An 18,490-nucleotide genomic window follows, 5' to 3' on the forward strand; every position below is an offset into this window, starting at 1 on the left:
TTAGTGAACTAAATACATGACAGGACATGAAGTTTTAATATATTAAATTGTTGAGTTAATCAGATGATAAATTGAGATGAAAATTAAACGATTTACTATTCGATTGTATATTAAAACGAAATTCAATAATTTATCAGATTATTTTCGGATCCATTTTGATGGGAGTGGATAAAAGTTGAGAGAGAGAGAGAGAGTTTATATTGCAATATTATTACATTGAATTAAGTTGGATGGGATATGTAAAGTTGGTTCCAAAGGAGAAACGAGAGTTTGAATTTTATCCTGATTGAGTAAATATTTACATGGGAATCATCAATACTCATAAAGTGTTCATAGTCATGATGAAGATCGTCATGGAACTGAAATTTACTTTTCTCTATTTATGTCTCTTTCTTTTTCTGAAGTTACTTTTTTTGTTCCATTTTATCTTACTTGATGAAAATCCAACTGTATATTTGTTCAAGTATTTTCACAAGCAAATACAAATAATAGCAAATGCAAATTCGAAATTCCGAATTTATTCCATAGGGCGCGGGAGGGTTGGGCTGATAAAGCTCAGGTGAATAATGGAAGATTAGGAAATTCATGGAAGGCTTCAGATTATGAATGAATCTGACGAGGAAGACAAGATAGAGAGAGAGAGAGAGAGAGAGAGAGAGAGAGAGAGAGAGAGAGAGAGAGAGAGAGAGAGAGAGAGAGAGAGAGAGAAAACGAGAGATGAGAGGGAAAAAGGAAATATTTTTTTCTCTACTTTGACTCGGGCAATCGAAAAGAATTTATTTTATTCTATCGATTCAGATTTTCTATCATCATGGGGACTGAACATTTGTTTACTTAATCTTCTCATCCAATTGAAGTTCACTTTACCATTTATTTAAGTTTCTTATGGAAGATTGTCAATGAGAGAGAATGTGAGATGATGATCAAGATGAAGATGAGTAAAAAAAGTTCGAAATCAGTTTGTAATTCGTGATCGTAATTCCTTAAATTCCAAGGCTTGTGACCAATTTACAAGGAGAGAAAAAACTTTACATCTCTCTCTCTCTCTCTCTCTCTTCCTTAAACATCCTCAATCTCTTTCATTTTATATTCCAAGTCAGAAATTGTCAACATCACATCGATTCCATATCCAGGGTAACCATCATGAACATTATGTACAGGAAAAGAAATGAACCTTTTCTCCCTCTCATCAGAATCTAAATGTTTACATCAATTCTGTTTCATTTCATTTCATTAACTCTGAATACCTTTTTTCTCCCCTGCAAACTAATACTTGGTGCAATTGATGCAAATTTTTCAGCTTCATTGAATAATAATCCACTTCACCTGAGTTTTCATCATCATGCAAAGCACAAGAAAAAAAATTTAGCTGACAACAAGAATATTAACCCAATAATAAATATCCACCACCTAAATGTTTAATCATTTTGATCCAATTTAAAGTCAAAAGATTATCAATCTCATTAATCTTGAGAGAAACAAAATTAATCAGTGAAAATTTGGAGATATAATTTCAATCTCAATGTAAATCAATTGGATAATGCTGATGATGATCAACATGAATATCATGTTTCTCTGATTATTTATTTACTGTATTACAAAATAATCCATCTGAATATTATCAGAATTTTGGTAAATATCTTTTTCCATGAAGAAAAACTCTCTCTCTCTCTCTCTCTCTCTCTCTCTCTCTCTCTCTCTCTCTCTCTCTCGTACATTTCTTTCAAATGATTATCTCACTTAATCACATTTGTAATGATCAACTTCATGAAACATGAGAAGTAAATGAATGGAAAAAAACTTTATAATAAATTTTATCATCATAATCATCATCTTATAATAATCTTAGGAGATGATGAGAGTAGCTGAAGAAAAGAAAGAAAAGTTTCAGAGGAAATCTTATTTTTTGCTGTTTCGAAAAAGAAAAGGATGAACTTCTCTATTCGAATTGAAATATTAACCTGAATATGAAAAAAAGTTCATAAGTAATTCTTTAAATTCACCATCGTCAAGTAAGAATTAGTTGATCCTCATCATTCTTAATCTTCATTATCTTGATAATCTTTTCTATTTACTCTGTTTATCTCTTTCTCTCTTTACCAGTCAATCTCTTTTCATCAGATTTACGCCATTTCTTATATTCACAAGCCTTAATTGTATCAATGGAATTCATCGTTTCATTCAGATTATCTCATTACCCATGATAAAAACAATCTACAACTTGAGAGATAAATTTTCAAATAATCAGCTGAAATCTGATATTCCAAGAATTTAACCAAGAAAGAGATCGAATAATATTTTCTTGGATAAGACCCAAAGACACACTAATCTCTTATCCCTTTTCTGTTTACTCTTCAATCCTAATCTCGTTTTCTGAACAAGTTGTTGAAAGAATCGATCAACTGAGCCAACCCTTGTATCGGTCAATCCAATAAACAGTTAACTCGAAAAACAAATTCCAAGTTAATTAGCTCCAATTGTACATCAAGTAAATTCGAATATTAATCAAATTATAATCGACGATTAACCAGAGAGAGAACAAAATCTTTACTTTTTTCGAACTTTACACTGGCGACATCTACATTTTCTTTTTCTTTTTGCACAGTCGTTGTTTCTCATTTCGAGTTTCGATAATATCTCATTCCATTTATTTTCTCATTTTATTTTCTATTCTCATGGATGCAACAACAAATTCTGTTAATAGTTATCTCTTTTCAATTTTTCTCTCGTGGTTTTAAATGTTCTTCCATCAAACTGATTGGAATTTAATTGTTCCAAACAAATTGAATCTCACCGATAACCTGAAACTCTTATTTCTTCAAGTTTTCCTCTTAATTCTCTTCAATCAATTCATCATCATCTTCTTTTCATCCAATATTATCATTATTATTCTTTCATGGTGATTATGTATCTAACCATTTTCTCTTCACTTTCTTTTTCTTCTCTCTTCTCTTCAACCTCTCCCTTTGTTTTCACCCTCACAACCGCTAATTTACAAAACTTCTACCAACATCCTGGCTCATCTTCTTCATCTTCATCTTCATCCTCATCCTCCTCATCTTCATCCTTAATCTCACCACATTCAATTCCACAACGTGCCAAATGTGACACTGCCCTGAGTATTTGTTCCCGTGATATGAGATGTGCGATGGCCTTACAAGACTATCGGACATCATGTTCCCACCTATTGAACAATAAAACTCGTACCTGTTCAGAAGCATGTAAATTGGCATTAATGTCACTCAATAGTATAACCGAAGGCTATGATTATGTTAATTGTGACTGTGGGGATAATGAATTTTGCCGGAAAGTGCGTCGTCGTACCAGTGTTTGCCATTCAAGGTACAATAATCACCATTCATCTGGTTCATCATCATCATCATTATCTCCTCATGCATCAGTATATGGAATAGATTCTGTTCCCTCATCTTCCCCAGGTAACAACAATAAATTAGGTAAAGAATCATCATCATTATCCTCATCTGGAAATCATCATCATCACCACAGGTATAAAGGTAAAGGTTTCTCATCATCAATTCCAGGAGTAATGTTATGCTCCTCAGCGGAAACCCGTTGCCGTGAGGATGAGGCCTGTTCAGAGGCCTGGGAATTTGTTCAAGTTCATTGTGAAAAAGTTTTCATGGGCACCGAGTGTACCAAAGCTTGTAACAATAGTTTAAATATCCTTTGGCGGCAAAAGGCCGCTTTTTACATGGGAAATTGTATCTGTTCAGAAAATTTACCTTCTCCCTCCTCATCATTATCATCTAGAGGTTCAACTCCTTATGTATTATCTTTACCTCCATATTCATCTTTAGGATCTTCATCTTCATCTTCATCTTCCTCTTCGTTAGCTGCAAATACTTTTAATGAGATTAACTGTAAACGTCGTAAAGCCAACATCAAACGCCTTTGTTTTGGTTATTCATCACCTTCAGCATTAAGTGGAACCGCTTCTGGGTCAAAATCAGTTCATCATAATTCCCTCCTTTCATCCTCACCAATTAATCAACTTGTTATTATATTTTCCACTCTCATCACCATTATTACCACCACAACCATTAATCTACCTGTTAATTGGATTCCCTTGTCCATATTAATGAGCTTCTATTCAATTAGTTTTCTGATAACGTGACAACATGTAAAATGAATCATTTCCTTGGATATAAACGTAAATTTTAATGAATTTTTGTGAATCAATTGATTGAAACTTTTCAAGAGAAAGAGAAGAAAAAAAATTTACTTATGTTCTGTACCATCATCATCATCATCATCATCGTCATCAAGATCTTTTCTCCCTTCATCCTTGCAACATTTTCGTCTTCATCAACATCTCCATCATCATCCATGTTGATCTCGTGTCACGTGTACCTGTCACATCCTAAGGGCAAATAATTATGTTTATCAATATGTTATTTAAGGATAGATTTAGTTCCTCCTCTTTACTCTGCCTTTTTGCTTTGTAATTTAATTTAATTTCATTCTCAATTGTATTGATTAAAAAAAATGAACCTTAAGTTAACTGTACAGCTCTAACACCATTTCCATCATTAACATTTACATCTCACTCAAATTCTCTCTCTTTCACTTCCTCTTCTCCTCCCACTCCCACTTCAACCACCTCCTTCTTATCAACCACATTGTGTAAGTGAAAGCAACAATTTGCCTCTGAAGTAAAATATGAAAACTGTAAAAAAAAACCTTCACCATAGACAAACAAGTAAATTGAGCCTCAGGGGATTTTGCAAGATGGTGTGATGATCAAAATGATGTATAGATGAAGATAAAGATGGCGAAAAAAAAGAACTTAAAAATTCAATGCAATATATATTTCAAACTAATGTCTATGAAGATGATGAGGATGATAAAGAGATCGAGAGAAAGAGAGAGAGAGAGAGAGAGAGAGAGTAAAAATGATTCCCTGACTCTCACCCAGTGAATGAGTTGATTGTAGTTCCCTAATGGTAAATATATAAATCTTCAATTGAGACACTCTCATTGAACCATTTGCATGGTTTATTTAAAAATTCATCATCTTTATCATCATCTCAATCTTCATCTTCATCACCATGCAACACCAATACCCATGACAGATTTATGAAACACTTTTCTTGTTGCTTTCATTTCGCATTTATCATCCTCATCATCTTTTCATCTCTATCACTTTTTTTCAAAGTCACTTTATTTTCCCCCTTATAATCTAATAATAATCGGGAGAAAACCTCTTCTTGACAGTTTTGCAACTGATCATCATTTTCGTCATCATCATCCATTTGTTACACTCTATTTCAATTCTAATAGAGTCCATAAGCCATCATCATCCTCCATGGAAGATGATAATCATCATCACCATATTACATGATTTCCATTTGAGAAAATTTCTTAGAAAAAATAATAATACAATCAATCCTCAAGTGAGAATCATTTTCTTTCATCAACTTTTCTTCATCATTACCAATTGTCAATGAAAGATTTGGATGATTGGATGATGAAGATGAGAATAAAAAATAATAATTCACTATTAAGATGATGAAGATTATCTGTTTAGATTTGGAGGAGAAGAGAGAAAAAAATTCTGACAGTTATCCCATTCACTGAATCATTACATTGAAGTTCTTGTATTGTATCATCTTCATCATCATGTTGTTCGGTGATAAAAAATAGAAGAAGAAGATGAAGATGAAGAGAAGAGAAAGAGGAAAAGAAAGGATGATGATAAGGAAGATAATTTGATATATGGGGTCAAGTTATTTTTCCTGTTTCCTGGTGAAACAAAAGGTAATATCGATTTCAATTTCCAATAGAAAATAACGGTAAATCCAACGAGAGATTGTCTCCTTAATGGACCATTCAATTTCATCTATTTTCAAAAATCGAATGAATTTTATCCGAACTGACCATTACCATCATCTTGTCACTCTATCATTGTAAAATCAAATGAATTAACAATGAGCTCACACTTTCATCATCATCACAATCATCATTGAATTAACATATCAATGAATCAGTTGGAATTGTATCAGAAAAAACAACAAGGTCATGGTTGAATTTCATCTCATGAAAGTTTCAGAGTCTCCTGATCTTGAAATAATCAAGACTCACGTGTTTCCATCAATAAGATTGACTTGGTAATAAATGGAAACATCCTCTGGTCATCTTTATCTTTCTCATCAACAAAGAGTTTCTTTCTTCAGAGTTTTTCCTTTTTCTTTTCACCCTGAAAAAAAACATCAAACAGCAGGAAACTTACATCATCTTCATCATCAACAGAGAAACTATCACAAAGTTTGTAGTTATTTTCAAGTATCTAAAATAAACTTGAAGGTAGAAACTTTTTTCCTCTCTTCCTTTTGAATGAAACAAGATGAAAATCTCTTGAAAGGACTTTAAACTTTGAATTTCCTGAGATTGAAATAGAACTGACCATGTGAAAATGAGAGAGATAGAAATCGATGATAAATGATGATATTTGCGAAAATGCATGAAATTCATTTCTCATCTATTTGAGAGAAACAAAGGTGAAAGTGATTGTTATTTCTTTGGAAGAAAAACTTTTTTATTCTAATCTTGAATAATCAAACTTATTGATGGTAATGACCATCATAGAGAGAGAGAGAGAGAGAGAGAGAGAGAGAGAGAGAATGATGTAATCTGTGATAAACAGGGAAATAAACATCACTCCCTGAGATGAAGAGGTAAAGGATGAGAGTGGAAGAGAAAATGATCTGTCTATTCCTCGTGTTACCAGAAAATAAAAGGAAAAGATTTGCGGTTCTCCCACTCCCACTTCCATTTCCATCCCTCTGTCTAGCTTTTCATCATCTTCCTCTCTCGCACACAATAAATAGAGAGAGAGAGAGATGATGATGAAGATGATCAAAACAAGATCATTACCTCAATCAATCCACAAAAAGAAGATGAAACAAAAAAATCTTCTATTAATGTTTCCAATCGCGTTTTAGATTGAATATCGACCATTGAACATTATCTTATCCGAATAATATTATTAATACAACTTTTTTGTCGATGTTCATCTAACTGTTCACTTCTCACCCCACCTTTATATACCCACCCAGGCACATGATGTGCGTGTGATCTTATAATATCCGGATGAATGGTGTTGCTACCATTAGGACATTCTAATGATTACAAGAGGGAGAAAAGAGAGAGAGAAAGAAGAGAAAAAATCAACTATCGATTACTCCAAGTTATCTCATTTTTGTCTTCTACTCTATTTTCATCTCTCTCTTTCTCTCCATCACCCTTACTGTTGATCATCGGCCCGATTTGAATATAATCTGTGTACAAGTTTCCAATTGAATGACCGGTTGTCATAAATATGTCACCTTAATCCCATTTTCAGATGATATTTGATATAATAAACATAATAAACCATAGACACCAATGTAAAAATGTATTTGCCTTAATATCCTTCCTAATATTTATAAAAACCAATGCAGATCCTTTTATCTCATTCATCCAATCAAATTATTATAAACAGAGTTACTCCATTTTGTTTATTCATAAAATAAACATAATCAACAATCAATGATACTCATACAACAGCGACACACACACACAGATACACTCATACTCACATAGATACACGCACTTATCAATTGACAGATACATGAATGAGATAACATTGACTCCTCTTCCGTCACCCACTTCCCACCGTCTAAAGTCATAGATGATTATGATTACATGCATATATATATATATAGATGATGGTGATGATTATGATGATAATGAGTTCTAATGATTATACTGTATATAAATACGTTGCTAATGATTTTGATGATTAGCAAAAAGATAATGATGTTAATGATGATAATGAGAATCCTCGATTACTTTACATGTATAGATTTTAACTTAAGATCTTTTTTGGCTTAAATTTTGTATTTTTTTCCTTTCACCTTCCGCCCCTGAAAAAAGATACACCATCATTAATACACAATATATTTGCCTCTTTATTGAAGCAATAATCTCATCATTCATCCTGCTAAGAAGATTTATCATCATTATTAGTAAACAATAACTTTATCATGATTATCATGATTAATATCAACAACCTTAAGTGTAATCAAGCAAATTTAATGTATCATAAGCACACAAACACACTTATGTTATATGAAAAACGTATTGTAATTACACCCTAACTAGATGATAATAATAGTGTTAATAAATGTAAATTGTTAACTTAATTACTATCTCATGTCTAACTTTGTGAGTACTTTATTGTTACAAAAATATATTCAATAACATAAGATGATAATTAAATGAAATGATGATGAGTAGGATCCATTTTGATTAAGGGTTAGCTGGTAAATTTGGTTAATCAATCAATTACCATTTGGATTCAATCAATTTTCAAGGGGTTGATATGCAAATTAATTTATAAGCTATTGTAACTTGAACATTCATTAACTTTATTTTATTTATTTTTCATGATAAACTAAATGATAATGTCACATAAATTGAGAAGACAGAAAGAGAGAGACTATGGGAAGATGATTTTGTAAGCTGAATCCTCATAAACAGAATGAAGATCAAGATATGAGGTTGAGGGAAAATGGATGATTGGAGGAAGGAGGAAATAAGGTAAGGTGGGTAGGTTGGGAATCTACCAAAAGATGTAATAAAATAACAAGATAATAAAATTTTTTCTGGATACTCAGCATTTGGAAGAGACAAAGAATGGTATTGATGATGATAGTTGATGAGGGTATGATGAGCAATAGATATTTGAAGTAATTTAATGTTGAAATCATCATCATCATCGTCTACATTTTCCTAATCATAGTACTTATCATTTGTATCTTTGCATCTCTCTCTCTCTCTCTCTCTCTCTCTCTCTCTCTCTCTCTCTCTCTCTCTCTCAAAAATACAATAAAAGGAGTTTTACCATCACTCATCATCCATTTTCTATCTCTCATCATCATTATCTTATCTTTCTCATCCATTGCTCGATTTCCATCTTACCTGAGTATCTTTGCTCATGACTACACATAACATCAGACACCCAAACATTGAAGACAAATAGTTCAGCCGAGAAAAACCAAGAAAGAGAGTGAGTGAGTGAGTGAGTGAAAGAGGAGATAAGAGAAGAGAAAAGAGAGAGGTAGGGAGAGAGGGAGCTCGAAAACACCGTTATTATTATTACCCTGTTTGTGCAAATAAGTGCAATTGAATTTCAAGTACTCATGAGTGTGAACCTACATCACTTAACCAGGTAAAAATGATAAAGATGATTTGAAAAAAATAACGGTAAAAAACTCTGTAAATCAAGTTGATCCTTTACCTTTTTGTACTCTTGCCATTTTAATCATTTAAACACTTACTAGACTGTTATTTTTTTCATCTTTCTTCATCTTTTTTTTCATCTTCGAACTAAAAAAATGAATTTCCACCCTGAATAACTCAGTCCTCATTTCCTGAGCATCTTTCCTTCATTATCATCTCTCCCCACTCTCACTCAAAAATATCTTTTGTTATTTTATCTATTATCATGTTATTCAATTTTTTCTTCCATGCTTTTGAATTCTAATCATCTTTTTTTTCATTATCATGTTATTTTTACCGTTACTTTTGATTCATCATCATGTTAGTGATAATAAAACAACTTTCGAAATCTATTCAACCCTTTTCTTTCTGCTACACTATTGCAACTTGAAAGAAATTTCAATTTTATCGCAATTCGAAATCAGTTTACTTCCTTGTCGTTGCCGATATATGATTTCCACTCCCATTGCTACATTTATCTCTCATTGTTACCTGGTTCATGCTTTGGTGGAATAGGAAGAGTTGAGGGTGGGAAAAGATTGCTCAATTTTAAAGAGAAAAATACAAAAAAATCAATTGACTTTACATTTTTAATTTCCTTTTGAGAGAGAGAAAAATTTTCTTTTCCAGCATTTAAACACAATCATTCACATCATCTTCATCTTTTTCATATTAAACTAAAAGTTAGATAACTATGAACATGAAAAATTCAGACACTCTGAGGTTAGTGTTCATGAAGGAGAACACAAATTGTGTCAAGATTGCGTTTTAATTTAATTCACTCTCCACACTTTTAAGCTTCAGGGACCATAAATCTTGAGGGAGAGAGATGATGTATATGAAGATGGGAGAATGATGTAAACAATAAAGGTGGAGGTGGGAGGAGAAGTAGGAGGAAAAGAAGTGGTTTGTAAAGTTTTACGAAGTAAAAGTGTTCGATTTAAAAATAATTTATCAATAAGCCTTATAATGGGAACCCAACCCAAAAATTACGAGAGAGAACTGAACTTTCCTGAGCAATATCCTTGATGTTTATTAAAATAAATGAGAATAAACTTTAAATGATGATGAGATTGGAAAAGATACTGATGATGATGATTATCTTCATCAATGTAGAATATTAGTTTGTCTATTTGATTGTGAATTTTCAATTGTTTGCGATTGTGTTTATCTCTCTCTCTCTCTCTCTCTCTCTCTCTCCCTGGCTACTCTTCCATAGGGTGAAATATATTATTTGGGGAAAATGGATAAAGGATGAAAATTGAATTACATGTAATCTTCTGGTGGATTTACTTTGTGCCCAGAAGAGTTGATCAAGTATTATAATTGAAGCAGTTTTCAGAGTATAGACATGGAAAAGCTATTGACCAATTGACCATTTTCTTTCAAACCAAATAGTGACCAATGCATGCAATCAACAATTGTACACATTTGTTTGCTTGTTGTCTTTGCAAATAGAGTAAATAATGTAGATGTTGTTTCAGTTTTGTATTTATACTGAATCTCTGATAATAATAAACAACATAATCAACAGAAGCAACAAAGCAAAAATAAACTTTGATGCTGTTTTGTCAATCATCAGAATAGATTGCAGAGCATATAGCCTGAGGGTATGCAAAGGAAGTTCATTGTGTGTATATTATGAGCTTTCACTTTCTTAATGGATCTCGATAAGCTGAAGCTAATCGAGTGCAAGATTAAACTCTCTCTCTCTTTCTCTCGCCTTTAAACCTGGAATCATGGCTTCAACATCATTAATCATGTTGTTATATTGAAAACAACATGGTAAATGTTAGTTCTGTGAAGATGCATGGTGATCATTATTATTATCATCATCGACAGGTTCTCATGAACTTTTATTCGAAATTTTTCCTTAATACTTTTTTCTACTTCTATCTCTACTTCTCTTTCGCTCCTTTTCTGTTGATGGAGAGAAGAAATCGAAAGGTAAAAGCTTAAGGAAAGTTCAGTTAACTTGAGACTTTTATTCAGATGAGAGAAGCAAAAATCATCATCTTAATATTAGTAATGATCATGATGATGATAATAGTAAAAAAAGAGAATGAGTCTTCCATCAAGAAGAAAGATTGGGATGAGGGGAAAAAAATTTCTCTTCGTACATTTATCATATTAGATTCAGTTGGAGAAAATCGTAGATAGTCACGTGAGATATTTATAAAGGAAGAGAATATAAGAAAGAGGTGGAGATGATAAAGTGAGAGTAAGAGAGAAAAGGTGAAAAAAGATAAGTTGATGAGAGCAAGAATAAAATTCAGAGACTGAGTATATGAGGATGAAGATGATGATGATGAGTCTTAAAATAGATGAGCTTAAGCAGATTGCAAAATGCTTTACCGGTCGAGAGGAAAAAAAGATGACAGGGGAAGATGATGAAAAAGAAAGAGATAGACTTATGATGATGATGATGATGAAAAAAGGAAGAAAGGTTGACGATAGCAATCTCAGTGAACCATTCAAGAAAAAAGAGGAGGTATAAAAATGGGAAGATGATGATGATGATAGAGTAGGAGGAAAGAGAGATTGAGAGAAAGTGAAAGATAAATTTTCCCTCTGTGAGACCATTGAAACGAATTGAATCGAATTGAATTGTCAACCAAGCACGTCCCACAACAATTAATAGGTGTCATACAAATTTATCTTTGGGACACGAAACAGCAAGACAATGGTCAGCCATTGATTCATTTGGATTCATTTACTATTCAGTGCAAGATATAAAACTTTGAATCTTCCTCTTTCTCTCTCTCTTTCTCCTCTTAAATGATTGAGCAAAATCATTGTACCGAGAGAAAGAGGAAAGCTTGAAAAATTGAGTATCGACAGAATCAAGAATCATCATAATGATCAAAAAAAAGTATCTAATTCAAAGGAAACAAAAGTTCACATTCTCAGAGTATAAATACTCTGATAACATTTACTTGGTGTTCAAAATATTAAACACAGATCTTTATGTCTCTCTCTTTCTTTATACAAACTTCATGTATTTCCATTTCGATTCCAGAACAATGGGAAAAAATATCATTACAAAGATCATAATATCACCATTTAGCATCATGATTAACTAAATGCATTTTATATGAAGAAAATGAAATTTCAACTATTTACTTGAATAGAGTTTAGTTTGACAGTTTCAAATCAATTTATCTTTGTTGTTTTCAGTTGTAAATTCTGATTATGATTCTGATTGTTTTTGGCTCTTTATAATATCAATATTTTCAAACTGTAGTAAAATTATTTATTATTTTAATATAAGTTAATTTGCGAATTTATTTCAACAATTATCACCACTGACCAGGATCAACAAATTTATAAACTACATGAAATGATTAAAGTTCAATCTCTAAACTGAATAATTATTTCCTGTAGAAATGAGCAGAATTTTTAAAAGAAAAGAATATTCTTTCGAAAAATGAACAATTTTTCAGATGAATAATCTCGACTTTTCCTGTAAATTGTGACTTCATTCAATCTAAATTAATTAATTTCATTACCGAGTCAATAGAAAATTCTAAATGCTACTTTTTGTATTAAAAATTATACTTATCATTCACCTCGTCAAGTGATCAAATTTATTAAAGTTTATTGATCTTCATGATGGTTTGATTCATTATAAGAATTTTGGTTAAAACGGAAATAGAAACAATTGAGAGTTAATGAGTTATTTAATGACCGGAACTGCTAAGATTGAGATAGTGAATTGCATGAATATGATTTTCCAATACAAAATACCAAAATATTAATGTTAATAATAATCTGTATTCAGTTTTGATCATGGAAACGATTATTATCCTCATGTTATCATGGTTAGTTATCTGTGCATGATACAAAGTCTAAAGTTAGGGTTAAGTTGAGGTATCAACCATTGAACGGAAGTTACAAGTCAATCAGAAGTAAAGGGAAACAGGGCATCCGGAAGTGAGATTGAAGGTTTACTGCTATTTTATCTCGGAAATTTTTTCCTCTTTGACTAATGTTATATTTTCTATTAATGATAACGATGATGATAATGATCATGATGGTAATGATAATCTATTGCAATAGACTGGGAGGATCTATTTAGGGGGTTGCTCTAGTTCACTTTAAGGAGAGTGATGCATTTCATTCGGCTAAAATCTATGTCGATTTGAATTTATGTTACCTACTATACACGTTTTGTAAATTACTTTGTATACTAGCTGTTAAACAAAGAATTAAATAGTATGACGAAACTTTAATTGAAGCCAGTGGATTAGGTCAACGTATTAATCCATCAATTGCCAATCGACCTCGACCATCATCAACAACATTTCCACCACCAAAGATTATTCTCTTGTGATCAAGCAACAAGGTTTTCTTGATACTGTTGCCCCAACACTCATACCAGCATCTACAGGGCTATTCAGCTATTTTTACCGATGTTTTTTGCGATTTTCTCATCAACTAAGAATCAAAGAGACACGGGACTGTGTGTATGAGTTTGAGCGATACTCAATTGTCATATCAAAAGATCAAGGCTTAAGGTCATCGGTGAAATAACGCGTTTCAAGGTCATCTGAAGGAACCTCAGTTATACTCACATTTTAACGCCGGATAATGAGTTTAAAGATCGTTGTTGTTACAGATCTGAGATATTACAGTTTATTTGAATAACTGTTGAAAATCTTCTATTCAATTAATTTATCTTAACGTGCAAAGCAAAGCTCATAGAAACCTCAAAACTTGTCAGCAGTATAACTGAATATTCTTTTTTGTTGAATTACTTTCAGATGACCTTGAAACGCGTTATTTCACTGATGACCTTAATGACCTTGATCTTTTGATATGACAATTGAGTATCGCTCAAACTCATACCACTCAAGTCTTGTGTCTCTCTGACTCTTAGTTGCTGAGAAAATCACAAAAAACATCGGTAAAAATAGCTGAATAGCCCTGTATAATACATGTAAGAAAATGTCCTCGGAGGATACCAATACTATCGTTGTTGATAGTTTACCACCACCAAGTGAAATGAAACACAAATCTTCAACACCATAATCTTCATCAAAAATACAAAAAATATATATAAAGGAACTCACCATCAAAGAAGCCCTAAGCTGATAGGGATAAACTAAAAAGTTCAGCATCCTTTTGTGCTGTAGCAATCAGCCCATTGGTCATTTCGATGAGAGAAGAAAAACAAAAAGAACAAAAAAATTCCAAACGGAAATGAAAAATACAAAAAAAGAGTAACAATCTAAATGACAATGTGTCGAACTTTAAGTGACCTTACCGATAAAATGCAAGTGCGTTTTAACCCAGAGACCGGAAATGTTAAGCCAATCAAGCGTTTAACGCCCAGACACCATTTCTTTATAAATCTAAGTGAAGTTGGGTTACTTCTCACGACAGTTGAATTTAACTTTACCCTTAGGTCATACTCTGTACCCTTATCAATAAACCACCTTTCACACTTATTACCCCATTGATTCCTCGTTGGGTTAGTTTTAACATGTCAACCTTTATTTTATAGTGGCTTCCTGAAAGGCCGTTAGAATTCGTCGATGTCCGGCATCTTTGTAACCATAGAAAACAATTGTAGTAAATTTTTCCAACATTTCCATTCTAAAATGTTCCAAAAGTCATCGTTTGGATCCTAGACCATAAAGCACAACATTATAACCTTTGGTTAACATGGCAAATAGTTTGGGAAACAATTTTTGTGACTCATTATCAAGAGTTTTTTTCTCCTTGGGATGATTTTCATGAGTAATCATCTGAGCCTCATCAATTCTTAAATCAGACAAAGTGTCTTCATAATTAGAGGGACGAGATGCGTTATCAAGAAAATAGTCCAAGAATTGAGTGGATGAAAGAGCAGCCTAAATTTAAAATTATTGCAATGAATTTTCTTACTGTTACTACTTTCTTACTGTTGCAATGAGATCTTTTCAAATTTTGCTCAGTCGATGTAACAGATTTGTCTGAAACAAACAAAGAATTTTCAAAAGACAAATTAGGAGTTATTTTGAATGAGAACAAAAGGACACAAATTTTGACTCACCCATTGTTATTTTAATTTTGATATCAGTGAGTTATGATATGAAGCTGTTACACCTGCACTAATAATTTCAAGATCGCTAGATGGCAGCATTTTACCTAAGCTTTGGCAAAATAGAAAAAACTAGTCTTTGGAATAAATGGAATTTTTAGAATTTAGTATTTAAAATTTATTTTAAAAAGATTCAAAATCACTTTTTTCCCCTTTTATGTTCCAATGAAAACGAAAATTCGAAAATGTCAGGTTAATCCCTGAAAAGAGTAAACTCTCTTATAACAGGAGCAATAGACGCAATAAAATCTCAGTCCAACGTGTTTTCGGGTGTGGTCCCGAACTGAATTTGATTTGCCTTTTGCTCCACTTCATTGCATGGTTTCCCGTTCTAATTGCAGAAGTAACTCCTGTGCAAACGCTTGAGGTGGGATTCGACCTTTTCATCCACTTCTGCAAACTTTATATAGTTTTCGCCATTTCCAAATTTTATTCTATATGAAAAGTTATTTCTCTTTCTCTTCTTTCTCCTTCCGTATCTATGGAAACTGAGATGCTATAGATGTTTTCACGCCTCTTACACTCATCAAGCGAAATATCATTGCTCATCAATCTTTGATACAAGGAAAAACACAATTTCAATAGTTTTTCTTGGTAAATAGCACTTTGACTATCTTAAACAATGTTTTAAAATCCTCGAATGTATTTGCTCCATTTAACCAATCTGGTTGAAAATCAAGTGATGATTGTTGAGCTTTGGATGATGATGATTAAAGTTCGGATGATGATGATTGAGGTTCGGTTGTTGGTGGTTGATTAATTGATGATGGTCGACGTTTATTACACTTAACCTTTTTCTTTGGTGTATCACATTGTCCAGAAATACCTCTTGTTGGTTTTCACCTTGAAATAACCTTTGGGTTTTTACTGTTTAAAAGATACTTTATTTTTCTTATGTGTTTGGGATGAGATCCCCACTCCAACTACTACAATTCTATTTTTTTCATCATCATCATTATCTTCATCCTCATCTTCATCTTCATCCGCATCCTCATCTCTATCTTCATCCGCATCCTCATCTTCATCTTCATCCGCATCCTCATCTTCATCTTCGTCTGCATCCTCATCCTTATTTGGATCTTGGGTTGCAACTATTTTGTTGCCAACATTTCCCCGGTGTTATGGTGACCATTCCATTGGTCAGATCCAACTGGCTTGGTGTTTCCTTTGAACATGAATTTTGTACTTTCGTACAGTCATAATTTGATTACATTTTTGATCCGGACATTGTACCATTTTCTTTCTAAATGCGTTGAATGAGATTGGACCGGTATATCGTAGTTGGCTGCGATTGAAGGGTAGACCACATCTTGCGGGACACTCAGAGTTATTTTGATTCTGGTAATCTAAAAGGCAGGAACTACAAAACATAACTTTACAACTAGTGTCTTCCTTATGTACACATGGGTTTTCTGATAAATTTTGACAAATGATGCATTCATAATCTCTGATTACATTGGTGTCTAAAAATAGGTAAGAGGTTAACTTAAAAGGGTTTACAGGGGGTTCAGGTATAAGATAAGATGGTATTTGAGGTTCAGGTTCGATTATCTGGATCTCATCATCGTACGTTTGTGAGCGTATTAACTCTTCGATGTTATCTCTGGTGCTTAGGACGGGTACTCACTCTTCGTAATTCATTATGGCGATTCTAGATGTATAAAGAGAATGAGAAAGGCAAAGTCCTAATGATAAAATCAATAAGTTTTACTTGAATTAGTATAATGTACTGATTGCCATAGGGTTAGGTATATATGGAGGTGGATTATTATTATTGTTATTAGGAACTAAAGCTACTGAGACAACTGGTCGTCCAATCATGTGACACAGCATCGAAAATAATTTGAAAATTAACAAAATGACAACACAAAAGGCTATAACACCAATTAGTAAATTGCTTAATTCGTCTTTGAGTTTTTCAAGCCAAGTTTTTCTTGTTTCACAGCAAGTGTTTGTGAGTCAGTTAATTTTTCTAGAAGCCTGATTGTTGTTGTGTTGAGGGTTATTAATTTGACAGGATCAGCCATTATTCGCCAATTGATTTGGTTGGACCATCCATCTATCACCTTTGAACTAGTGATAATGTAATTTTCAGCACTATAATTGTAGTCACCAATTGAGAAGGACATATCTTTAGACAATTTCAACACAGCATTCGGACAATCTCGAACATGGTTGAATAAACTGAGATTGTACCCATAACAGTAGACATATAGATTTTCATCTATTATTTTAACTTGCGGCTTAGACAATTTATAATTGTTCAAGTAGGTCTCAAAACAGTTAATTGCCATGTCTGTGGCTTTGGTTGTTTACAGAATGTCCCACTCACGAACATGATTAGTTTCGCTTTGAGTTCTTCTTCCGTTGCCTCACAAATCTCTTTGGACTTTGTATTGGATATTAAATATTTTGGACCGGTATATTCAAAGGTACAAGTTTCGTTTCCGACTTCTTTAAGTAGTTTGAAAGGGTCGGCCTCATGAATTACCAAATTATCTTCAATTTGCGGGACTATGAATCTCAACTTAAGGACGTAGGTATCATTTTCTTTAGAGAATTCTGTGGTGGTCTCGGTCATAGGCTCCAGAGGACATGAGGTGTTGCAAGGAAGTTTTAAACGAAATCGTTCAATGAAGTCCTTGGTGAGTTTATTATCCTGTTTAAGTTGAATGATTGCTTCCTTGATTTTCTGGGTATTATAAACTATGTCGGCGGAGTTGAAAGCTGTCAATGGAAGCATCTGTTGTAACTGCATAATGTCGGTTTTCAATTTTAGTGCTTCATCAGCTAAAGCGGTTTCATGTTGTCTTATCGCTGTCGAAGTTAATCTATTGAATTTTGTAATCGATCGAAATCGATCTGTGATTGAGCAACAGACGTATCCCCAAAGTAATAGAATACTTGATTTACCCCACATGAGAGCGGATGAAACCAATATGGCAGTAGTGGTGGTTAATGGTTTTCTGCGCTCTCCTTGTTTATGGTTCCGGCACGAAGTATGGATCTAGATTGTCAGTTTAATACTTGTAACAATATTCCATTGCTAATTCCAAGAAATCTCCTTTTCAGGTTCTTTTTTTAGTTTTGACATAAGTCTCGTATAGGCTCTAAACATGTTGT

At 32.9% G+C, this 18,490-nt stretch overlaps 2 protein-coding genes across 2 annotated transcripts; one reads left to right on the plus strand and one right to left on the minus strand.

The window, feature by feature from the left end:
• Positions 1 to 1,921: 1,921 nt before the first annotated feature.
• On the plus strand, positions 1,922 to 4,278 carry LOC128396731 (uncharacterized protein DDB_G0271670-like). The gene has a single exon (XM_053357340.1). The coding sequence runs from the start codon at positions 2,897 to 2,899 to the stop codon at positions 4,133 to 4,135; it is 1,239 nt and encodes a 412-aa protein (XP_053213315.1). The 5' UTR covers positions 1,922 to 2,896; the 3' UTR covers positions 4,136 to 4,278.
• Positions 4,279 to 16,507: 12,229 nt separating this feature from the next.
• Positions 16,508 to 17,188, minus strand: LOC128396733 (V(D)J recombination-activating protein 1-like). The gene is made up of 2 exons (XM_053357342.1): positions 17,098 to 17,188; positions 16,508 to 16,830 (listed from the first exon to the last, which is right to left on the minus strand). Exons 1-2 carry the CDS (start codon positions 17,186 to 17,188, stop codon positions 16,508 to 16,510), a joined length of 414 nt encoding a protein of 137 aa, XP_053213317.1.
• Between the last annotated feature and the right edge of the window lie 1,302 nt (positions 17,189 to 18,490).

The sequence above is a fragment of the Panonychus citri genome, unplaced genomic scaffold (assembly GCF_014898815.1).
Source record: "Panonychus citri isolate SS breed McGregor unplaced genomic scaffold, ASM1489881v1 Contig00027, whole genome shotgun sequence".
NCBI lineage: Eukaryota > Metazoa > Arthropoda > Arachnida > Trombidiformes > Tetranychidae > Panonychus > Panonychus citri.